General features: G+C 55.7%; 2 protein-coding genes across 4 annotated transcripts in view; both read left to right on the forward strand.

Moving 5' to 3' along the window:
* EVC (EvC ciliary complex subunit 1) overlaps positions 1-6,323 on the forward strand; it is a 69,728-nt gene extending 63,405 nt beyond the window's left edge. For 2 of the 3 annotated variants that reach the window (XM_075544549.1, XM_075544551.1), the window contains 3 exons: positions 1,571-1,664; positions 2,386-2,497; positions 4,504-6,323. In XM_075544549.1, the coding sequence (XP_075400664.1) occupies positions 1,571-1,664; positions 2,386-2,497; positions 4,504-4,534 (237 nt within the window). In that variant the 3' untranslated portion in view covers positions 4,535-6,323. Of the gene's footprint in view, positions 1-1,570; positions 1,665-2,385; positions 2,498-4,503 lie in introns of those variants that run through there. The other variant, XM_075544550.1, reaches the window with a different exon arrangement.
* A 1,857-nt stretch (positions 6,324-8,180) lies between these two features.
* PDE6B (phosphodiesterase 6B) overlaps positions 8,181-23,424 on the forward strand; it is a 56,567-nt gene continuing 41,323 nt past the window's right edge. The window contains exons 1-3 of the mRNA XM_075545035.1: positions 8,181-8,654; positions 12,837-12,989; positions 13,311-13,400. Of these exons, the coding sequence (XP_075401150.1) occupies positions 8,181-8,654; positions 12,837-12,989; positions 13,311-13,400 (717 nt within the window). The remainder of the gene's footprint in view (positions 8,655-12,836; positions 12,990-13,310; positions 13,401-23,424) is intronic.

The following is a 23,424-nucleotide window of genomic DNA, read 5'->3' on the forward strand; positions in this document are numbered from 1 at the left end:
ATCCTAAGGCACGTGTATTTGCTTCGTTTAAGGCAGCGCCAGGCTGATTCCCACAGGGGTCGTACAACTCTGTGGTCCCACCAGCTCATGGAAAAGCTGATCTCTCCAGTGTCTCTGCACCTCCTCTCCAGCATGTGTTATGCTCTGTTTTACTGAAGTCTGTCAAAAGTGTCGGTGTGAGGTGGCAGCTCATTGTCATCTTAATTTCTCCTATTGCTCATGAACGTGACATTTCTTCATACGGTTGTTGGCTGCCTGGGTGCCGTCTTTGGTAAATTGCCTATTCATATGCTGTGCCCACTTTTTATAGGATTGTTGGTATTCTTCTTGTTGAGATGTTGTAGTGCCCTGCTTTGGAGATTAGCCCTTTATCTGATATATTATTACTTAATTTTTACCCCCAATCTGTGGGCTCCCAGTGGACTCTTTTGAAGTGCAGGGACGTTGTGTTTTAAGTGGGTCCCCGGTTCTGTATTTTGTCTCCCATAGTGTGGATAGTTTCCATTAGGTCCAATAGTGTGTTTATGCTGCTTTGTATCAGGGTCCCTAAGTTTGTCCCTGTTATTTTGTTGATGGCCTTTATGGTTGTGTGATTTATATTTAGGCTTTTGATCCATCTTGAGTTTGCCTCTGCACAGGGTGTGAGGTAGGGGTCCCGTTTCATCCTTTCACAGGTGTGAAGCTCCGGTGTGTCCAGCATCCTACGTTGAAAAGGCTCTCTCTGCCCCATTTAATGTGTTTGAGTCCTTTATCAAAGACCAGGTATCTGTAGGTACCTGGGCTCTCAATTCTAATCTATGGTTCTTCAGAGCTAGCCTTGAATGCTCTGTAGGGTTCTCAAGGCTAGGTGACCTTGTGTGACCTTTTAGAAGCCAAGTGCCCACCCAGGGACTCAAATCTAAACTCGCTGCCATTGCATACCGGTTAGGATCCCCGCTCCTAACCATGAAGCCAGGTGGGAGTTGGGGTGGGAGGCTGTTATAACCAGAGGGACCCCTGGTGGCTCAGTGGGTCACTGTCAGCAGTTGGAGACCACCAGTCACTCCTTGGGAGGAAAGTGAGGCTTTCTGCTCCGTAAAACGCTGCCGTCTCAGACACCCGCAGGATCACTATGTGTCGGCATGGACTCCCTGGCCGTGGGTTTGGTTGGCGGTTTCATAAGGGACCCTGGGCTGGAAGCTTTATATGCCCCACCTACAGTCACCCACCGACCAGCAGGGAAGGCACTGCTGTGACTCTCGGAGGGGGATGGGGCTGTGAGGTGCAGAGAGCCCCACAGCTCGCAGGGTGGAGACAGTGGGGTCTGGTGGGGAGGACCCGGGTCCTGGAGCTGGACAGGCAGCTGAGAGTCTGCTCTGTGACCCCAGTGGGTCACAGAGCTGGCCCTCAGTGTCCCCATCTGTAAGCCGCAGCCAGGTCAGGCAGAGACTCCCTGCATGACCACCTGCCTGTGTCTACCCAGACCTTTCTGGATACGCCCAGAGATGGGACCACAGGTCAATTTCCTCCAGAGCTGCAGGGGTGGGGAAGGGCAGCGGGGACCCTGCTCACCTTGCCCCTCTACGCCCAGGAGGCAGAGAGGACCTTCATCTCGGAGCTGGCCGCACTGGCCCGTGTGCCCCTAACCGAGAGCAAAGCATCCACCAGCAAGCGCGGGCTGCCCGGTAAGTTGCAGGGGTGGGATCTGCCCTGTCCCCAGCCTCCTCTGGGAGTAGGCTCAGGAAGGATGCTCCAGCCCCTCCCCGCATGGTGACATCACAGTGTCCCTGCACCTGGCCCCTCCCACCAGCAGTGACGTCACAGCACCCCAGTCCCTGACACACACACACACACACACCTCCTTTGACAGTGACAACCTCCACGTCATCACAGCATCCTTGTTCCTGGCCCCACCCCACCCCCCAGCAGTGACATCACCCATCCCTGGTCCAGCCTACAGTGAGGTCACAGTGGACTCTTCCGTCTGTCGCTTTGGAATAAATGCGCAGCACCCCCGAGGGGCCAAAGACGTCACTGAAAAAGCCCTGTCCACTCCTGCCCCACCCCACCCCACCCCTACCCCATGGGTCACGCCCAGCATGAGATGGGGCGGGGCCAGGGGCGGGGCTGGCTGGCAGAGAGCAAGGCCCTTAGGTAAAGCTGTGGTCCAGGCGCCAGCATCTGCCTCTTCCTGCCCCGAGGGTCTAGTGGTGAGACTGGGGCGGGGGAGTGGTCTGTGAGCCCAGTCACATCCCAGTCCCACCCCCCTGAGCCTCAGTTTCCTCGTAAGTTAAATGTGCATCACAGCAGTGGGGCCCACCAACGATGCCCCGGAAACACGCAGCCGGTAGAGTCGTCCCAGATCTGGCGCCAGAGCGAATATCTGGGTCTGTGTGTCCTCTACAGAGAAGCCCCTGAGGACCAAACGGAAGAAGCCCCCTGTTCGGGAGAGAGGGGATCCAGGGGGGCCCAACGACGAAGACCCTGATGCCAGGAGCCACTTGGCAGCACCGCTCAGGTATGCCGGGGTGCTCAGCCACTGTGCACGGCCCCTGGCACAGCCAGCGAGGCAATGCCACGCATAGAGCCTGTAAGACGGGAGAACTGCTCCCTGGAGTTCCCGGGTGTGTGAGTCGGGTAGACTAGAGTAACAAACAGTATAGACACTCATGTGTATAAGAAAGAGCTTTATACACAAGAGAAAAACTGAATATTGAGACAACTTCCCAGCCCAGTCCACATCAAGTCCAATATTAGCCCAGGTGTCCGATACCAATCTACAAATTCCTCTTCTATCTCACGCAACACATGCAATGACGCCAAATGCAGGAAGGTCACAGGCCAGTGGGTGGAAAGCCTTGTGGATCCAGTGGCGGCAGAGGCATCTCAGCACTGGCGTGGGTCTCCATGTGGCTCCTCCAGCTCCAGGGCTCTATGTGTCTTGTCAGCAAGCATGCCTCGCAGGGAGTGAGCCTGTGCCCCACCTCCAGAGCACCTCCAAATGAGGTCATCAAGCTGCAACCTGATTGACGACTAAACTCACCCCTTCTCTCTCAAATTGACCACAGAGGGTGTGATTACGCACCGAGGCTGTGGGTCTCTCTGGGAGTGGTGGTGTTGTTGCTGCGGTTGTTGAGGTTGCTGGGTACCTGCAGTGAGTCCCCATGCGCACAGAACACTGCGGGTCCTGCGCCGTCCTCGCCGTGGCTCCTGTGTCCAAGTCCATCGTTGCAGCCACTGTGTCCATCCAGCTCCTCGAGGGCCTTCCTCTTTCACTGGCCCTCCACTTTACCGAGCATGATGCCCTTCTCCAGGGACTGCTCTCTCCTGCCAACATGTCCAGAGTGTTGTCCTGGCCTCTAAGGAGCGCTCCTCCTGCACTTCTTCCAAGACAGATGTGACTGTCTTCTCAGCAGCCCGTGGTACCTTCCATATCCTATGGGAGGAGACCGTGTTCTCTTTCTCCCTTGGAGCAACTGGCAGGTTGTGAACTACCAACCTTGTGGTTAAGAGCCCACTGCACCACACAGGCGCCTTTGAATGACCCAAGCCAGGTCAGAAAGGCCTGCTGCTGTATGCCCCCACTTGTAGAAAATATCTAGAATCGGCAAAGGGCCAGAGGCCAAAATTCACTCCCAGTCACCAGGGAGGCAGGGAGCAGGGCAAGAATGTCTGTTACAGGGAATGAGAAAAATGGGGACATGTACATGGGGGAGGCGCACAGGAAGCCCATCCAGGAAGCACACAGTAGGTCCACCCGGGCCTGAGCGCATTGTAGGTCCTGCCCTGGAGGGGGCACACCTGGGTATGAGTACACAGTAGGTCAGCCCAGGTGTAGGCACACAGTAGGTACAGTAGTTCTGCCTAGGGGAGACACAGGTAGGTCTGCCAGGGTGGTGGTGCTCAGTATATCTATTCAGGTGGCCATGCCCAGGGGACAAGGAGAAGGTCCACAGTGGAGGCACATAGTAGGTCCACCCAAGTGTGGGCACATAGTAGACCCTGTCAAGGGGAGACACAGTAGGCCTGCCTGCTGTAGGAATGCAGTAGCTCTGCCAAGGTCAAGGCACACAGTAGGTCTGCCAGGTGTGAGTCCGCAGTTGGTCCACCCTGGTGGAGGCACACAATAGTTCTGCCTCTTTGGTGACACTCAGTAAATCCACTTAGGTATGGGCACGCAGTAGGTCATGCCTGGTAGACATATCATAGGAGGTCTGCCCAGATGTGAGTACACAATGAGTCCACCCAAGGGAAGACACACAGTAGGTCCTGCAAAGGGGAGGCACAGTAGGACTGCCTGGGTGGTGCTACTCCGTAGATCCACCAAGGTGGTCATGCCTGGGGGACACAGAGTAGGTCACTAAGTAGATACACACAGGAGGACAGCCCAGGTGAGGCACACAGTGGGTCATACCCAGAGAACGCGCAGTAGATCCACCCAGGTGGAGCGTGACCATGCAGAGTGGAACCTGGTCTGGACTGACCACGCAGGTTCTAACTGACTGACTTCTTCCTTGTTTGCAGCCTCAAGAGGGCAGAGGCAGACAGGCAGTGACGCTGGTGATGCCAAGGTGGTCAAGAAGGACCAGAATCGCCTGGCCGGGCAGTGACCTGGGCAGAGTCTGAGATCCTGAGAGGGGCTCTGCAGACCCCACCCCACACCTGCCCTCAGCCTTGAGGAAGACTATGGAGCCGGCAAGGGGGAGCTGGGCCTTCGGGTGCAGAAGGGGGTCTTCCCTGGGGTCTTGTAGGCTGCCCGGAGTCTGATGGCCCTGCGCTTGGGAAAATGAGGAGCCGGGCGTCAGGAAATGCATCTTTGCAGGTTTCTGGCCTGTGTTCCTGCCCCGGAACTATGAAGCACTCTGATGCTGACCCAAAAGTTGGTGGTTCAAGTCCCCCAGCCACTCTGCAAACAAAGACCAGGCGGCCTGCTCCTGTCACAGTTGGTTTGGGAAACCCGATGGGGCCATTCTGCTCTGTCACGTGGAATTGCGATGAATTGGAATCGGGGTCCGGCACTGGGACCCTACACTCGGGGACCCTCCCCCTGAGCTGTGCTGACCCCAGCACCACGGGGACCCTCCATGAGGTCCCCTCACCCCTAGTCTTGGCCTCTGTCACCTGGTCACCCCATCCCATGGGCCACAGCCACCACCAGGAGCAGAAGCGTGGGGAGAGACAGAGGAGGAGGCTGGAGGCTCTACGGTGATGCAGGGGTTTCTGAGGAGAAATACTGGGGCAGCAGGACAGACTTGAGTCTCCACGACCTCTCCCACCTCCTCCCCAGCTGGACAGGGGCTTTTATAGCTCTGACGATCCAAGGTGACACGGTGACAGGAACCCAGGCCTCCAAGGCCACGCTAACAAGTGTTCAGAAAAGCGACATAACATGAAGCAGAAGTGAGCTCGCAGCCAGCAAAAATGTAGCCATGTTCAGCCTCACAAACCTGCTCCCTACCCGGTCCCTCAGCCTTCTCCAGTGCTGCAGTTCAGCCAAAGTTTCTCGGGACCCGAAACCCTGACAGGGACCCCAGGCCCCTGGGTTTGTCCTGGCCACGTCCAGAGAGCCCCAAACCCATACAGGTTTGGTGAGCAGCCTTTCCTTGGTGTGAGAGGAGGGGGGCCCTTGGTGGCCTTGGAAAGAGGCCTTGTCCAGCCACTGGACTTCATCTGGGAGTGTAATAAGCCCGTCTCTCAGATAGGCACCCTGACCCCTCACCGGGGAGAGGTGAGAAAATCTAGAAGTTTCCCTGGTTGAGAAGCACCGTCTAAATGGGAGCATGAGCATCCCAGGCAGGTCCACCACCACCCACCACCCACCCCCCCACCCCACAGCTTGATCTGTATTTCCGGATTACCAGGGAAGGGTCATCCCCATGGCTGTGGGGACCCTCGGGTGGACAACCGTCTGTAGCCAGAGAATTCCTTGCGACTGAGCAGACCGCCTTATTCAGAGCTGGACAGTCCCTCAGCAGAAAGGGTGCCTCATACCATGTACACAGGGTCTTAACCATGCCCAGGAGCCCGGTGACCTCGTGGTCATGCATGGGACTGCTAACCGCCAAGTCAGCAGTTCATAACCACCAGCCGCTCTGCCGGGGAAAGACGAGGCTTTCTACCCCTGTAAAGAGTTACAGTCTCAGAAACCCACAGGGGCAGTCTCTGTGAGTCAGGCTCAATGACATTTTGGGCAGGGGGCGGGGAGGAGTGTTGATGAGTTTGCCTTTTCTTTTTGTTGGCCTTTGGGTTTGGGATTTTTGTTTCGCTTTGCTAATTAATATCTGTCCCGCCAACATTAACCGGCACCGCCCTCTGGTGGCTCAATAAAGCATCTGCAGAATTGGCTTTTGGATCTCGTTTCTTTCCGGTGACTTGGGTGATGGTTTACAGAGCAGATCAGCACGCCATTCGACAACCAACGTGAACTTGGCTTCGTGAAGGCCACCGCCTTCCTGACTGGGCCACTCTGCCCCCCGTATTGGTCTTTTCCAAAAGCCCTGGCTCCCTTTGGGCAGTATCCCAGGGTCCCACTGATGAAATCACAGGGTGCCCTCGGCCCAGAGAGACTCTCGGGGGCCGGCTCTTACCGAATGTCTAGTTTGGTGTCTCCCGTGTGGTAGAGGCAGGTATTGTTGTTAGGTGCCGTGGAGTTGATGCCCACTACACAGCCCTGCGCCGTCCTAGAAACGTATGGGCCTCATAGGTGAACGCTGGACACGGAGCCAGGAAGATGGAAGAAGCATGATGCCTTTGAACTGAGGTGCTGGAGCAGGATATCAACGGTACCATGGGCTGGACAGGCAAAGGACACACACAGCCGTCTTGGAGGAAGTCGGGCCAGAGCGCCCCTGAGAGGCAAGGATGGCTAGAGTTCCCCTCACGTGCAGGAAAGGTGGCCCTGCGGGACTTCATGTGTGGCAAAGTGGGTCAGTGAAAAAGCGGACGACCCTTGATGAGATGGATGGTCGCCGTGGCTGCGGCCATGGGCTCGGGTATAAAGACCACGGAGAGGAAGACGCAGGACCGGGCGGAGAAGTTCTGTTGTACACAGCGCCCCTAGCAGTTGGAACCTAACGACAGCCACAATGACCAGGAACCCCGGTTTTCCGAGGCCAGGCTTCCAGCAGCGGGAGGGCGCTTGCACTGAGCATGCCCAGTTCCTCCTCGCAGCCTGACCAATCAGGAGCTGGTCCTTCTGCCCTGGGGAAATACCTGGGATAACCCAGGCGCTCCCCCCAGCCTCCCCGCACCGCATGGCAGCCCCTTCCCTCTGTGGACACACAGGAGTGAGAAATAAACACCCTTCCTTCTCCGTGAGCTGCTGTGGCCTTGGCCAGACTGGTGGCGACCCCGTGCAGCACTGACCGGCCCTGCGCCAGCCCCACAACCCACTGCAACCGGCGATCCCTTGCGCGTTCCCTGGCTCCAGGTAGGTCGATCCCGCTCCGTGGCGCCCCCAGGGGACAGAAGTGGAACTGCACCGCATAGGGTTTGGGTTTTTTTTTTAATGTGTGGCTGTGATCTTTTGGAAGCAAATCGCCAGGGCACCTCCAAACCCTTTGCTTACAGGCGAGGGCTCCCCCGTTTGCACCTCACAGACCCAACCGAGGGTGCTTGCAGCCCCGTGTAGCGCTCAGCAAAGAAGCACCGCCTTGTGCTCAACACCTTGGATGTGGGAGAAGCACCCACAGGCCCCCTGCCCCTGAAGTCTGGACCCCACCAGCCTGCCTGAGGTTTCCCAGCTCCCTCAGGACCTCACTCGCCAGGCACTGGGTGTCTGGGACGCACAGAGCAGCGGTCAGGCCTCCCTCACCATGCCTGGGGTCGGCTGTCCCCACCTCTCCCCAGCACACCTAAACTTACAGGTGAGCACCCAAGAGGGCCCCAGGAGGCCTCTTGGAGCAAGGCTGGGCCGTCACTCCAGTGGACAGGGCCAGCCTGGGGGCGGGGGGCGCTTGCAGATTAGGGTTCAGCAGCTGCTTTCAGCACCTACCTCCAGCTGGACATTCTGGGGTGCAAGGGAGAGGTAAAGGGTTCCCTCTCAGCGGCTGCAGAGTCAGCTGACCAGTCCCGTAATCGTCCCTAAGAAAGAAGATGCTGAGGTCAGTGCCTGCAGGAACCCAGTGCTCCCTAGTGCCCCCGCACTGGGGGGGAGGGGGGAGACTAGCAGCGGCTTGGTGGACTGGAGCGGACAGGCAGCCATGAGCCTCAGTGAGGAGAGCGTGCAGAAGTTCCTGGACCAGAACCCTGACTTCGTGGAGCGCTACTTCCAGAAGCCGCTGCCCCCTGAGCATGCAGCCAAGGGCGCCGAGGGGCAGGCCCGGGGCCCGGCTGACTGCACCAGCTTCCGGGAGCTGTGCCAGGTGGAGGAGAGCGAGGCGCTGCTGGAGCTGGTGCAGGACATGCAGGAGCAGGTCAACATGGAGCGCGTGGTCTTCAAGACCCTGCGGCGGCTCTGCGGGGCGCTGCGCGCCGACCGCTGCAGCCTCTTCATGTACCGCCAGCGCAACGGGGTCGCCGAGTTGGCAACGCGCCTCTTCAGCGTGCAGCCGGACAGCGTCCTGGAAGACTGCCTGGTGCCCCCCGACTCCGAGATAGTCTTTCCGCTGGACATCGGCATCGTCGGCCACGTGGCGCAGACCAAGAAGATGGAGAACATCGGAGACGTGAGCCAGGTGGGTCCCAGCCGGTGGGACCTAGTGGGGAGGGGGGGTGTCACCAGGGCCCAGCGTCCACGCTGACTCTGACGCCTGGTACACCATGCAGCCTCTAGCTACTAGCACCAAAGGGGTTGGTGGAAACCCCTCCAGAGGTAGGGGCACCTGGGGAGAAAGGCCAGGTGTTCCACTGCCACCAGGTTAGCAGGTCACTCTGACTCATGAATGTCCACGGGGGCTCCACGGCTGGGATTTTTTCATTAGGAGATCGCCAGGCCTTTCTTCCGAAACACGCGGGATTGATTCTAAACGCTACCCTTCCCATGAGTAGCCAGGTCACAGTTCTGCCATATTCCGCGGGGCTGACCAGGAGGCAGCCCTAACTCCGTGGCGGCAGGCCCGGCTTCTAGTGGGGTGGTTGGCAGAAGACATGAGAATGTTTCAGGGCTTCTAGCCAGCACTCTGAGGCCCCAGGGCTCATTCTGCCCAAGGCCACCCCTCTTCCCCATTGTCACCCTACCCTCAGAATCATTACCAACCTCCTGGGTCCCCCACCCTGACAAGACATAGCCAAACCTTTGGAACCACCACCTAGTCATCCCAGCCTGGAAGGTCCCTGACCCATGACCGCTATCCTCTGCTGCATTGGGCTCCTCCTGCTCAGCTCTGCAGGGGACAAGGGTGCCCCACTGTGCCTCCAAATGCTGACGGCGGGGGGGGCACACAAAGACCCCAGGGTGAGGTTGAGCGTCCTGGGTGAGGTAGACTCCAGTTCCAGCAAGTTCCCCGCCCTCACCTGCGTCCTATGGCTGTGCCCCATGGGGCCCTGGAGGACCCCAGCTCTGGGGAGGCAGCTGTCGGGGGGTCAACGGAGGTCCACACAGAGCTTGCATGGAAGGCAGCCCGTGAGGAGGGCACAGACAGGGCCTGGTCAGCCCCTCAGCCCTGGGCTCCAGAGGGAGCAGTCGGGCTCGGGAAGTGGGGGGAGGGGGTCAGGCAGGGGTTGGGGTGAAGAGGAAGTACAGGGATTAGAGAAGGGGAGTCCGAATCCCCGGTGGGAAGTGAAAGCAGAGGGTGGGGAGAGCCGGGTTTGGGCCTCTGGGTCCAAATGGGCACACATGAAGCCCTCAGCGGCGGACTGAAGGGTGAGGGGCTCGAGTCTACACCAAGCCCCCCTGGGAAGAAAGGCCAGGTGAGCCCACTTCTGAAAGTGGTTCCAGCCATAGACCACCCCAGGGAGCACCGTTCTATCCTGACAGGCAGCACGCACAAGTCAGGGACACCTCAATTGTTGAGCCAGGGGACAGGGGCGTTGGGGGTGGCACAGGATGACAGAAGGTGATATATATAGGCAGGGGGTGTATACTGGACCCGGGTGTGGGGCCAGAGATGAAGGGAGACACTGCCCACGGGGACAAGGAGGTGGGGTCACCCAGTGGGCAGGACTTCCAGCAGGAAGAGGAGGCTGCTCCGCCCCTCCCCTCCCCCATCCTTCCCTCTGGACAGGGAAATGGAGACACACACACCCCAGCCCCAGCCCCGCTCCCACAGTCACCTCCCTCCTAGACACACCTTGGCAGGGGCAAAGGGCCCTCAATCCTCTTATCTGCTGCCCACAGACGGCGCCCAGAATAGGATAATCTTGAGGATCAGCTTCGCCTTCGCTTCCTTTTAAAGAAATGGGTCACTGAGTGGCACCGGGAATGCTGGGAGTCCCGGGAATTCCACAGCCCGCCGTGGGGATGGGGGGCCAGGGCCTGGATTCCCTGATCTGCCTCCTTCACTCCACACTCCCTTCCCCGCCCCTGGTCTGCACAACCTTCATCCTGACCAAGTCTTCCCTGCCAAGGATCCCCCCAGGCGCCCCTGAGAACACTTCAGAGCCCCCAAGCCCTTTAGGAACTACGATCACTGTGAGAGTGAGTTAGGGGGTCCTGGAGCCGGACAGGGTGACCCTTCAGAAGCGCCAAGCAGCCACCCAAACTGCAGTGCCCTTCTCTGGGGGGCCTGGCCTCCCCTGCCCGGACTCCCTGCACCTTGGCGTACCCACACCTGCCTGCCCCCCAACCAGCATGGCAGCAAAGTGGAGAGGTGCTGGCCGGCCAGCCCAAGCAGCACAGGTTCAAATCTACCCAGAGAACCCACAGAAGAAGACCTGGCAATCTACTGGGGGAGATGAACACCGTGGGGGCCAAGGCGCTGTGTATAGTGCATCTGTGGGGTGTGCGGGTGCCTCCTGCATGAGCCCCTGCAAAGTGGGGCGATGGGGGAGATTGAAGCAGCGAGCCCTGGCTCGAGCAGCTGGACGGGAAGCCTGTGGGCTGTCTTGGAGGGCAGGGTAGGGCCGCCTTGCTCCCGCTGGAAAACATATAGGAGGGGGTGACCAGGGAGAAGAGCCAGGCCACACCAGGACGGGCCAGGGCAGACCTCCTGTGAAGTGGGGTGATGGTGCCCACCCTGCAGGTTGATGTCAGGGGCACAGGGGACCCTGAGTGCAGGACTGACCCTCCCTGGTTGTCTCATGCTGAGGCTGACATGGACTGTAGCCTCCTGCCTGCTGGGATTGGGTCACAGGCTGGGGTGCCCACTGAGCCTCAGAAAGGCATTGGCTCTGGGACCCGGGACATGTTGGGTGTCGTGGCCACGCCCTGGGGCAGGCAGACAGGGCACCTGGCAGGCCTTGAGGAGCCGCCTGGGGGTATTAGGGTAGGGTCAAGGCACCGATAAGCAAGGTAAGCACAGACTGGCATGTGCTTACTTAATCATTGAAAACTCACTTCCATCGAGGCTATGCTGACTCAGAGAGACCCCCCCCACACCCGACCCCGTGGGTGTCCAAGACTAAAACTGCTTCCTGGAGTAGAGAGCCCCGTCTTTCTCCTGAGGAGTACCCGATGGCTTTGAACAACTGGCCTTGTGGGTCACAGCCCCACGAGTGACCACTACTCCACCAGGACTCCCCTCATCCCGAGGACCCTGCGTGGTTCAGAGTCTGCACCCTTGGGGCCCGCACGGTGGTGGGAAGGTGTGGGCTGGCATGGAGGGCTGGGCTTTGACTGGAGAGATGGGCGCCGGGCAGGGAAGGCTGTTCGGTGAGGGCAGAGTGGGGCTCAGAGGGCACTCACAACAAGAGGAGTTGGGGCCAGCCGGGGGTCAGGCAGAGGGAAGGCTGGGCCTCCTTCCCAGGGAAAGAGGAGGTCCCTGGCCATTCTCCCAGGGCAGAGTCCGACCCCCACCCACTATCTCCAGGCAGGGTCCAGGGAGCCGTGAAGGAGACCCCACAGTAGGTTTGCAGGTGTGCCTCAGTTTCCCCCCTGCATGGCTCAGGAGGACAAGAGCCAGGAGGAGTTGTCTGAGAAAGGGAGCTGCTGCCGATGATGGCTGCTGGGAAATGCCGCGGGGCCCCGGACCCAGGAACCCCAGGGATAAAGTGCACACTGGGATTGGGGAAGGTTTCCCTGGGGCTGAAGGATGGGGTCCAGGACGGGGAGTGAGGGGCTATCACAGCCCTCAGCTGATCTGCCAGTGTCTGGAGGGCTGCTACCCACCAGCCCCGCACAGCAGCCGGCCTGGGGCTTCCAAGACTGGCCACCCTCCCCCCTCTGAGGTTAGGGGGGTCATCACCCTCCCCCTGATGGGGTGGGAGACTGCCACCCCCCCTCTGAGGTTAGGGGGGTCATCACCCTCCCTGTGAGGAGGTGGGGCTGTTTCCCAGTGCCCATTCCCTCTGGGTGGGGACCCAGCTCAGGTTGGACTTGATGTTCGGTGCCACTCAACCAACCCCAGACCAAGGGAGAGGTCCAGTGAGGCCCAGCAGGGATCCCCCTCCAGGGACATGCCCCCACACCCAGCTGGGGGAGTCTAGCCCCAATCAGACTGGGGCTCAGCCTTCATTCCGCCAATTGTTGCCTTTAGGGACAGAACCCACCCCTGCTCACAGAAAAGTTGGGGTTCCTGGGCTTGGAAGGAGCCAGGTGTGTGGCCCTAGCCCCGCTGCACAGCAGGGAGTGAGTGGGCAGGAAGCTGTTTGGCTGAGAACTGGGGGGCCCTGGCTTCCCATTGGGATAATGAGCAGGGATGCATGGAGAACAGGGTGTAAGTGGGCTTCTGTCCTGGGGGGTGGACCAGCCTCCCAGCCATAGGGACTAGGCCCTCAGGGAGCTCCCCGCCCTGAGCCATGGTCTCCCCACCCACCCCCAGTGCCCCTACTTCAGCCCGTTCGCCGACGAGCTCACGGAATACGTGACCAGGAACATCCTGGCCACACCCATCATGAACGGCAAAGACGTGGTGGCCGTCATCATGGCCGTGAACAAGCTGGACGGGCCCTGTTTCACCAGCGAAGACGAAGACGTGAGTGCCAAGGGACCCCTGGATGTGGAGCCTCTGTCCCCAGTGTGTGGTCCTGGGCAGCCCTGTCCGCACTGGGGCCTACCTGTCAGCCGGTGCTCTGCCACCGTGTGTATGTGGATGACGAACCTGCCTGTGTGTGGTGGGGATGGCCCAGGACCGGGCAACGTTAAGTTCCGTGGTGTGGGGGTCTGCCCCAACTTTCTGGGCTCGACTGGACCACAGCCAACATCAGTGGCACGGGGAGGTCCCTGTTCAAGGCTTGTGTGCACACAGCGCCCCTGCTGGGCACACCTCTAACTGCACCTACACTTCCTGTTGCAGATTTTCTTAAAATACCTGAACTTTGCCACCTTAAACCTGAAGATCTACCACCTGAGCTACCTACACAACTGTGAGACGCGACGAGGCCAGGTACCACAGGAGACACCAGGCGGGGGCTGGTCCCCAGCCGGCCTGCTTTCCCTCGCCAGCCCACTCCACTCAGAGCCCACCCTTCAACCTACCCCAAGCTCTCTCATCCAATCACTCCGACCCCTTGTCCTTCTGTCCTTGGGGCCTCGAGGCCCCTTCCGGCTCCGCCCCAGAGTCCAGGCTGCTGAGGGCAGAACAGGCTCTGAGCTTGGTGCCACCAGGACCCCCTGGTCGCCAGCTTCAGCCAGGCCTGGACCAATGACTTCCTTCAGCCTCTCTGAGCGGTGATGGCGGCACAGTGACCCCCTGGGCAGGGAAAGGAGGTTTTAGCGGGCTTTGGGGTTGGGGTTGAGGAGCTGAGGGTGGGAGCTGCCTGCAGGAAGACCCACCCCTTCCTGGACACTGTCTGGAACTTTCTTTGGAAGGCGTTGTTTTTGTGATTGTTGGGTTCTGACCCACATCGGCCACACACACAGCGGAAGGAAACCAATGTCCGGTCCTGCGCCGTCCTCACAAGTGTTGCAGCCACCGTGTCCGTCCATCTCCTGAGGGCCTTCCTCTTTTTTCACCAACCTTCCTCTGTACCCAACCTGAGGCATTCTCCAGGGACCGGGCTCTCCTGACATGTCCAAAGCATTGGCGACTAGGTCTCGCCATCCTTGCCTCTGAGGAGCACTCGGGCCATAGTTCTCCCAAGACAGATGGTTGGTTCTTTGGGCAGTCCATGCCACTCCTAATATTCTTCACCAGCACCACGATTCCAGGGCATCGATTCTTCTTCTGTCTTCCTTAGTCAACGTCCAACTGTCACATGCGCATGAGCCAACGGAGGAGCCCGTGGCTTGGTCAGCCGCACCTTAGTCCTCAAAGGAACATCCTTGCTCTTCAAACCTCTGAAGGGTCTCGTGTAGCTGATTTATCCAGTGCAAGGCGTCTTGGTATCTCTCGACTGCTGCTTCCATGAGCATTGGTTGTGGATCCAAGCAAGACAAATCCCTGACAATTTCAATGTTTTCTCCATTTATCATGATGCTACCTATAGGTCCACCAGTCATGAGGATTTGGATGGTCTTCCCATTGAATCATTGCATTGTAATGTTGGAAGGGCCAAGGACTGACCCCTAAGAAAGCCCGTCCCCACCCCACCCCCACGTTGGACCTTTGAGGAGCAAGGGCTGGCTGCCCAGGGACCATCATCTCTGGGCCAACGGAGGTGGGAGGGGCTGCCATACTTGCTGGATCATGGCTGCCAACCCCAGAGGGTGGGGGAGGGGGAGGTCTGGTGCTCCCTAATGACCCTGGCAGGATGCACATGAAGGGATTTTCCACGGGTCATGGTCCCCTCAGCCCAGCAAGAGCTGGCATCAAACTGGCCAGTGGTTGAGCGTAATGGGCAGCTGGGGGCCCTCAAGGCGCTGAGCCGGGAGCCGGGGAGCAAGTGTGCCGGATGGGTGGGATCCTAAGTCCCATCACTGTGTGAGTGTTGAGCGAGTCCTGGCCACGTGATGTCCGCTGGTGAACTTCACTCTTGAGTGTGTTGCTGGGGTGAGGGCCGTGGGGTGCCCCCACCCATGCATGGCGGCCTTTAAGTGAGCAGAACATTGCTGAGTCAGGCGCCATGTTTACGGATGATCGCGGTGCATTGGCACCCGGTGACCTGTTTTCACCCTCTGCTTCGGCAGCCATCCTGGTGATCCAGGGCTGCTGACGGAGAGACACCACCACCGGGCACTGACTTCATGTCAGGGGACCCACTCCAGGGGACATGTCGCCCCGCCCCCTCCCTGTCTCGGGGAGCCCTGGGGGGAGATTGCTTGGTTCCTTGGCTGTCTTCACGTGGCATCCATGCGCCCCCATCGCCGTTTGCTCCGTCTGCTCTTTGATGCCCCAGAAGATCCGCTGAAGCCACACCCTCCTCAGATGCTGCCTCGTGAACAACGCAGAGAAGCCCAAACGCGGCCACCTGCAGGGCCCCCGTAGGACAGAGGAGAACTGCCCCTGTGCGTTTGCAAGCTTGTGTATGTAACGGCAGTCGAACGCGCCATCTCTCTCCCAGGAAGCAACCGTTGGTTTCAAACTGCTGGCCTTTCGGACGGCAGCTCCACACTCACCCACCAGGGCTCCCAACCACAGCTCCGAGGGCCGGGATTTACAATACATCTCTTAGGGGACAAGGTGCCATCTTTCACAGCAAACCCGATGTTCCCTTGTCGGGATTCCCCGGAGTGAGCTTCAGAGTCTCACCGGCTGCCACGCGTCACCAAGACTGTGTGTAGACCAGGGGCCTCTGGTGGGTCTGTGGTTGGAAGGCTCTGACCCGGAGCCCCAGAGGCCTTGACTGGGGTAGGAAGCTTCCTGGCCCAGCCAGAGACCCCAGGGTTCATCAAACACAGGTTATCCTCCTCAAGCCAATAAGGGCCCACCGTCCAGGGATGGGGCCCCAGGTGGAGGTGCAGGCAGGCAGGAGACCTTGTGCACACCAGGGCGGGTCTTCTACTGTCTTCACGGTCACTGGCATGATGGTGCCCTTTGGGCACCCCTCGCCCCCTGGAGGGATTTCTGGTCTTCACTGACCTGTGGTGGCGTTCACGTCACTGTGGCCCCAGAAGGAAAGTCACCGGTACCCCACATACCAACAGGGTCATTTTCAGCCAAGCTGCCAGACAAGACAGACCAGAAAGGCAGCCCTCCTGACCTGCTTCTAAAGCCAGCCCGTGAAACCCTGGCAGAGAACAACAGGATGCTGCTACACACCTGCTCCAGGTAGTCGACATGGGGAGGTAGGGTTTTGACATTTAGACCAGGTAGGACCAAACTGAGCTCTTTCATATATACAAGGGGTACCCCCCAAAAAACAGCGGAATTTTTTTCAAAGCTATATATTTAATTTTTTTTACAAAACAACCTTATCACCTTCCAAGTGCACACCATGCGTACTTAATACACGTGTCACATCTGCGATTCCGTACTTGGAAACCTTTTCAAACGCTTCTGTTTGGGTGGCTGACAGCACCGCCCACAGTTTTTTCTTCACCTCCTCTATGTTCAAATCGCTGTCCTTTCATGTCCCTCTTCATTCGCAGGAAAAAAAAGGAAGTCACACGGGTCGAGGTCAGGTGAGGCAGGTGCGTGGAGGAAGAAAGGCATGCTGGGTTTTGCCAATATTGGCGCCCTGAGATGGCTGCGTGAGCAGGTGCATTGTCGTGGTGGCAAAACCAGTCCCCCGTCTGCCACAAATCAGGCCTTTTTTGCCGCACACTGTTATGCCATCTTTTCAGAACCCTGCATTAGAAGCTTGACAGTCTGACCTGGTGGAACAAACTTCAAATGCACTATCCCCCTCACATCAAAAAAGCAAATGAGCATCGGTTTGGGGGGGACCCCCTCAAACATACCTGTGCCTCTGAGGTAAAACTGAAAGGCAAAATAAAACTGTTTTCGGGGGAATGGCGATTTCGCCTGTTTATAAGACTATATTTGGGACTCTCAAATCATTTGTAAATTGTGAGGGACAGGATTGGTTCTTCCATCTCAAAAGTTTGCCGCCCCCTGATTGAGACAACTCACTGCCTACTTCTCCACCACTTGACGTGTTATCGGGAGAGGCCAGGCCTAGCGGAAGGACATCACGCTTGGCTGAGGAGAGAGAGAGCCGAGAAAAGGCGGAGCTTTGACAGTGGTTGTAGGTTGTAGCGGTTGTGAGGTTGGTGCAGGGTGGGCGGTGCTTCGTGCGGTGGGGTACATGGTGGCTACGGGTCAGAAAAAACGACTAAATGGCACCTGACGCTAACCACCGGTTGAGCAACTAGCTGCTCACTTTTCTGTAGCAAGCAGGCAGTTGACGCTCAGGTGCGGTCGTCACCCAGTCTGGTGTCAATTTAAGGATTAAGAGTGTAGGGGTGGAGTCTAGACTGTCGATCTGGAGATAGCCAATGAGACTTCTGTGGGCATGGCCTTCCCCTGGGAAATCTGGGACTTCCTCCTTGGAGGCAGAAGACACCTCTCTCTCTCTCTGTGACTCCCTGAGAGACATTGCAGAAGACAAGTCACATGGACACAATCAGACTTCAGAAGCTGGAGAAGCCACAGAGACCCCTGCCAGCACTGGGATGCTTACAACGCCACTGGACCCAAAGACTTTCTACCCACTGGCTTGTGATCATCCTGTATTTAGCTTCATTGCATGTGTTTCGTGAGTCTGAAGAAGACGTTACGGATTGATATTGGACATGCAGACTAACACACTCAGGGCGCCTATGACCGGTCCCCTCATGAGCAGTGTCAGAGATGCTGTCAGACATCGCAATCACCATCTCGTTTGGGGACAGCAATTGTCATCCCCCACCCACCCCCAGCTCTCACTTTCCTCCCACCTCAAGTCCTTTGCACGAGTTGCTGGAGGCAGTTCAAACCCACCAGGGAAAGGAGGCAGCAGTCTGCCTCCACACAGTTTAAAATGGAAACCTTCCGGGACGGTTCTAATCTGTCCCGTAGGGTCATCGTGGTTGTTGTTTCCCTCGTGACTTCTCCCAGAACTGGACCAAGCGGTGGACCACAGCCTCTGCCACCAGCCAAAAACACGGAGTGGGCCTGTGTCCCCTCGGGGATCCAGTCTCCCTGACGTTAGCTTCTCCTGCTGTGCAAGGTGATCCCTCCAGGCCCACCCGTCTTATAGTGTGAGTTTGCCATCTCAGGTCTGTGGAGCTAGGGGTGCTAGCCTCTCTGTGGAATTAGACTGAGCCTGGGTGTCTCTCTCTCTCTCTCTCTCTCTCTCTCTCTCTCTCTCTCTCTCTCTCTCTCTCTCTCTCTCTCTCTCTCTCTCTCTCTCTGTCTCTCTTGTTCTCTGTGTCAGGTGGACTGGGGGTTGTGAGAAATGGCCATCTGGTGGTTGGTCCACTCAGAAGGACCTGCTTTACCCAATATCTCTGTGTGGATCCCACCCTGAACGCTCTCTGATGGTGTTTGGCTCACTGCTCTTTCTACAGAAATCCGGGCTCCGGGTTCTTCCTCCGACTCTGGTTACCTCACGTCTCCGTAGCAGAGGCCCAAGGTCTTGGCCCCCATCTTTGACCGGAAGCCTCCGCATCTGCTCTGCCATTTCCCTCGCATGCGGTGTCAGTGAAATTGTCGGATACTTTCCACATCCCCTCGGATCCCCTTTCTTTGGAATGGGCACATACGCAGATCTCTTTTATGCGGTCAAGGGAGAAAGACGAGGCTTCTACTCCCTTGAAGAATGAACAGTCTCAGACACCCACAGGGGTTCTGCCCTGGCCTATAAGGTCACTCACGAGTCAGAATCGACTCGATGGCAGAGTCTCCAGGCAGTCAGCCAGGTCTCCCAAGCTTACGGGCATAGGCAAGTGAGCTCATGCAGGGCTGCATCCCTAGGAGGAAACATCCCCAGTGGTTTTCCATCAGTGCCTGGAGCCTCGTTTTTTCACAAATGCCTTCAGTGCAGCCTGGACCCTTCCTTCAGTACCAGGACTTCTTGATCAGATGCTGCCTCCTGAAATGCTGGGGATCGGCCGGTCCTTTCGGAGCAGTGACTCTGTGTCTTCCTTTCAGCATATCTTGATGTCAGGGTTTGTTGTTTGGGGTTTTTTTTTGGGGGGGGGGGCCTAGAGAATCCTTGGATATTGCTACTCGAGGCTAAATATTTTCTTCTGTTGTTTCCGCTTAAGACACACCAAGAATGTTCTTCCCTTGCGGTTCTCTGGCTCCTAGTCTTTGCAATTTTTTACAACACATGCACATTTCAATACAATATAATACATTTCTTTACAATAATTTGCTTTGTCTTCTAGAGGCACCCTAGGAAATAATCTCGTCCGCTGTTTTACCTCGTTTCTTCAGTTCAGTGTGGCTAGTCCATGTTGAAGAGCAAGTTTCAAGGCCTCTTTGCCCATCCGTTTTGGCCTGTCCTCTTTCTCAAATGACCTCGTGCCCTCTTCCTGCGGAATGCCCTGGATGCGCTCCCTAGCTCATCTGGTCCTCCATCGTTTGTATTCAACACTATTGAAAGGATCCTCGAGCTGATCTCCAGACCCAGGCACGGCATACCCAAGGTCATACTTCGGTTCAGTTGGGCTTAATTTCCATTTTCTCAGCTTCAGCCTGGACTGGCATGGGAGCAGTTGGTCCGTGGCCTTGCTTTGACGGATGAAATCACACCCATCCCTCATCTCTTTCCATAGACACGGTTGATCCGATCCGTGGACATTCCACTGAGCGAGGTGCATGTCTGCAGTCACCATCTCCGGTGGTTGGTTCCATTGGGTCGACTCCAGGTCCTGAACCATCCTCACAAAGGTGGTTCCGTTAGGGCCCCGCTTTGCAGCCAGGGTGTCACGTCCTCTCGTGGATGATCTTTCATGATACCGTTTTCCAGGAACTGGTGTCTCCTGACACCACGCCCAAGGTCCCTGAGAGGAACCTGGCCATCCTCAGCCCTGAGGAGCAATGTGGCTGGACTTCCCTCGGGGCCAGGTTGGTTTGTTTCTACGGCAGTCCATGGGAGTTTCAACGTTCTTTGCCAACATCGTAATTCAAATTCATCAGTGCACCTTCCTTACTCATTGCCCAGCCTTCACATGTGCGTGAGGCTGTTGAAAAGACCACGGCTCGGGTCGGACACACCTTCCTTCTCAAAGTAGCATCTTTCCTCATTAATACTCTAAACAGCCCTTGTGTAGTGAAGTTGCCCGGCGCAGTACGCCATTGGATTTTTATTTTATTTTTTTGGCTCCTGCTTCCATAAACATTGATTGTGGGTCCAAGTAAAATGACAACCTCCGGGATGACCTCTATCTTTTCTCTGTTGGTTGTGATGCTCTCTAATTGGTCCAGTGGGGAGGATTGTTGTTTTCTTTACACTGAGCAGTCATCCACACTGAAGGCTGCCGTCCTTGATCTCCACCAGCGACGGCTTCCTCCTCCCTGTCAGCGAGCAAGGCTGTGTCCTCAGCATACGGCGGGTTGTTACCAAGCCTTCCTCCAATCCCGATCCCAAGTTCTTCCTCAGATAGTCCAACTTCTGGTGTTATGTGCTCATCCTACGGCTGGAATGAGTATGGTGAAAGGATACAGCCCTGATACACAGCTTCTCTGGTTCTAGACCATGTCCTGCTCAAAGGCCTTCATATATATATATACATGTATACATGCATACATATATATATGTTTACATGTATACATATGGGTATACATATATGTATATATACATATATGTGTGATTTTATTAAGAGCTTTTATGGCTTGATAACTGTCCATACATCAATTGTATCAAGCACTTTTGTACATATGTTGCCATCATCATTTTCAAAATGTCTCCTTTCTGTTTAAGCCCTTGGTATCTGCTCCTCTTTTTTTTTTAACCTCCCACCCTCATGGACCCCTGATAAATTATCAATTATTTTTATTTTCCTATCTTACACCGCCCGTTGTCTCCCATCACCCATGTTACTGTTGATTAAGGGCTTCTTCTGAATACATGTATTAGTTCTACATGAGGCCAATGAAGTGTTCTGAAAATCCCATTCTTCTCAAGGTTATCCATAGTTGGGTTTTTTTTTTAATGAGCCACGCAGTCTAATACCTTGGCCTAATCAATAAAGCATGAGTAAACATCTCTCTGGTGTTCCCTGGTTTCAGCCCACGTCTATCTGACATCAGCAACGCTATCTCTCTGGCAACTGCTTGTCGGTGCGCTGCTGCAAGGGTTGTTGAATGATCTTCGGTGAATTTTCTTGCATGTGGTATTAATGCTATTCATCAATACTTTCTGCTTTCTCTAGGCTCACCTTTCTTTGGAATGGGTGCAAATATGGAGCTCTTCCAGTAGGTTGGCCAGGTAGCTGTCTTCCAAAATTCTTGGCGTTGATGAGTTCTTTCCACAGCCACTGTCTATGTTGTTGAAAACTGCATCTGCCATGAATTTGTTACTGATTTTGCAAACTTCTAGGATGCAATCCCCAGCATTGTTGTTATCACCAAAGTCATATTTTCTTTTTTTTAATCGGTTTATTAGGGGCTCATACAACTCTTATCACAATCCATGCATATACATACATCAATTGTGTAAAGCACAGTTGTACATTCATTGCCCTCATTATTCTCAGAACATTTCTCTCCACCTAAGCCCCTGGCATCAGCTCCTCATTTTTCCCCTCCTTCCCCGCTCCCCACTCCCTCATGAACCCTTGAGAATTTATAAATTATTATTTTGTCATGTCTTGCCCTGTCTGACGTCTCCCCTCACCCACTCTTCTGTTGTCTGTCCCCCAGGGAGGAGGTCACATGTAGATCCTTGTAATCGGTTCCCCCTTTCCAACCCACCCTCCCTCCACCCATCCCACCCTAGTATCACCACTCTCACCACTAGTCCTGAAGGGATCATCTATCCTGGATTCCCTGTGTTTCCAGTTCCTATCTGTACCAGTGTACATCCTCTGGTCTAGCCAGATTTGTAAGGTAGAATTGGGATCAAGATAGTGGGGGAGGAGGAAGCATTTAGAAACTTGAAGAAAGTTGTGTTTCTGTGTTGCTACATCGCACCCTGACTGGCTTATATCCTCCCTGACCCTCTTCTGTAAGAGGATTTCTAGTGGCCTACAAATGAGCTTTGGGTCTCCACTACACTCTCACCCTTCATTCACTATGATATGATTTTTTGTTCTGATGATGCCTGATACCTGATCCCTTTGACACCTCAGGATCGCACAGGCTGGTGTGTTTCTTCCATGTGGGCTTCATTGCTTCTGAGCTAGATGGCTCCTCATTTACCTTCAAGCCTTTAAGACCCCAGATGCAATATCTTTTGATAAGTCGGGCACTATCAGCTTTCTTCGCCACATTTGCTTATGCATCCGTTTGTCTTCAGCGATCATATCAGGGAGGTAAGCACACAATGATATGATTTTTTTGTTCTTCGATGCCTGATAATTTTTCCCTTCAGCACCTCGTGATCACTCAGGCTGGTGTGCTTCTTCCATGTGGGCTTTGTTGCTTCTGAGCTAGATGGCCACTTGTTTACTTCAAGCTTTTAAGACCCCAGATGCTATATCTTTTGATAGCTGGGCACCATCAGCTTTCTTCACCACATTTGCTTATTCACCCGCTTTGTCTTCAGCGGTTGTGTCAGGAAGGTGAGCATCATAGAATGCCAATTTAATAGAAGAAAGTATTCTTGCATTGAGGGAGTACTTGAGTGGAGGCCCAATGTCCATCTGCTACCTTAATACTAAACCTATAAACATATGCACATAGATCTATTTCCCCATCCTCATATATACATATATTTGCATATGCACATGCATTTATTTAGACCTCTATAAATGCCCTTTGCCTCCTAGCTCTTTTCTCTATTTCCTTTGACTTTCCTCTTGTCCCTTATCATGCTTAGTCTTCATTTGGGTTTCAGTAATTCCTCTAGGTTACATTACCCTTGATCATGCCCTACCAGGCCTCCTACACCCTCCTTACCACCGATTTGGATCACTTGTTGTTCCCTTGTCCATGAGTTTGTTAGCACCACTACCTTTCCCCCCACCGCCCCCTCTCCCATGTCCCCCTGGCACAATCGGTCCTGTTGTTTTCACCTCCAGATTGTTCATCCAGCCTATCTTATTTAGACAGACCTGCGGAGATAATGATATGCACAAAAACAAGACAGAGCAAAACCAAGCAACAATATACAACAAAACAACAAACCAATGACAAAAAAAACACAATAAGAAAGAAAAGCTTTTAGCTAGTTCAAGGACTGTTTGTTGACCTTTAGGAGTGTTTTACAATCCAGTCTGTTGGGGCACCACACCCTGGCCCCAAAGTCCACCTTCAGCATTCCCTGGGGACCTCGCCGCTCCGTTCCCTTGCTGTTCTGTTGCACCCCCTTAGTGTTTTGCCTCAGTGTGGTGCGATCAGACCAGGTGCAATTCCCACAGTGTATCTCCGGTGCTGTCCCCTGTAGGGGTATGGGTCAGTGAGGGACATCGTGTCTCATAGTGGGGCTGGCCATGTGGTC

This window comes from Tenrec ecaudatus, chromosome 3, assembly GCF_050624435.1.
Source record: "Tenrec ecaudatus isolate mTenEca1 chromosome 3, mTenEca1.hap1, whole genome shotgun sequence".
In the NCBI taxonomy this organism is placed as follows: Eukaryota; Metazoa; Chordata; class Mammalia; order Afrosoricida; family Tenrecidae; genus Tenrec; species Tenrec ecaudatus.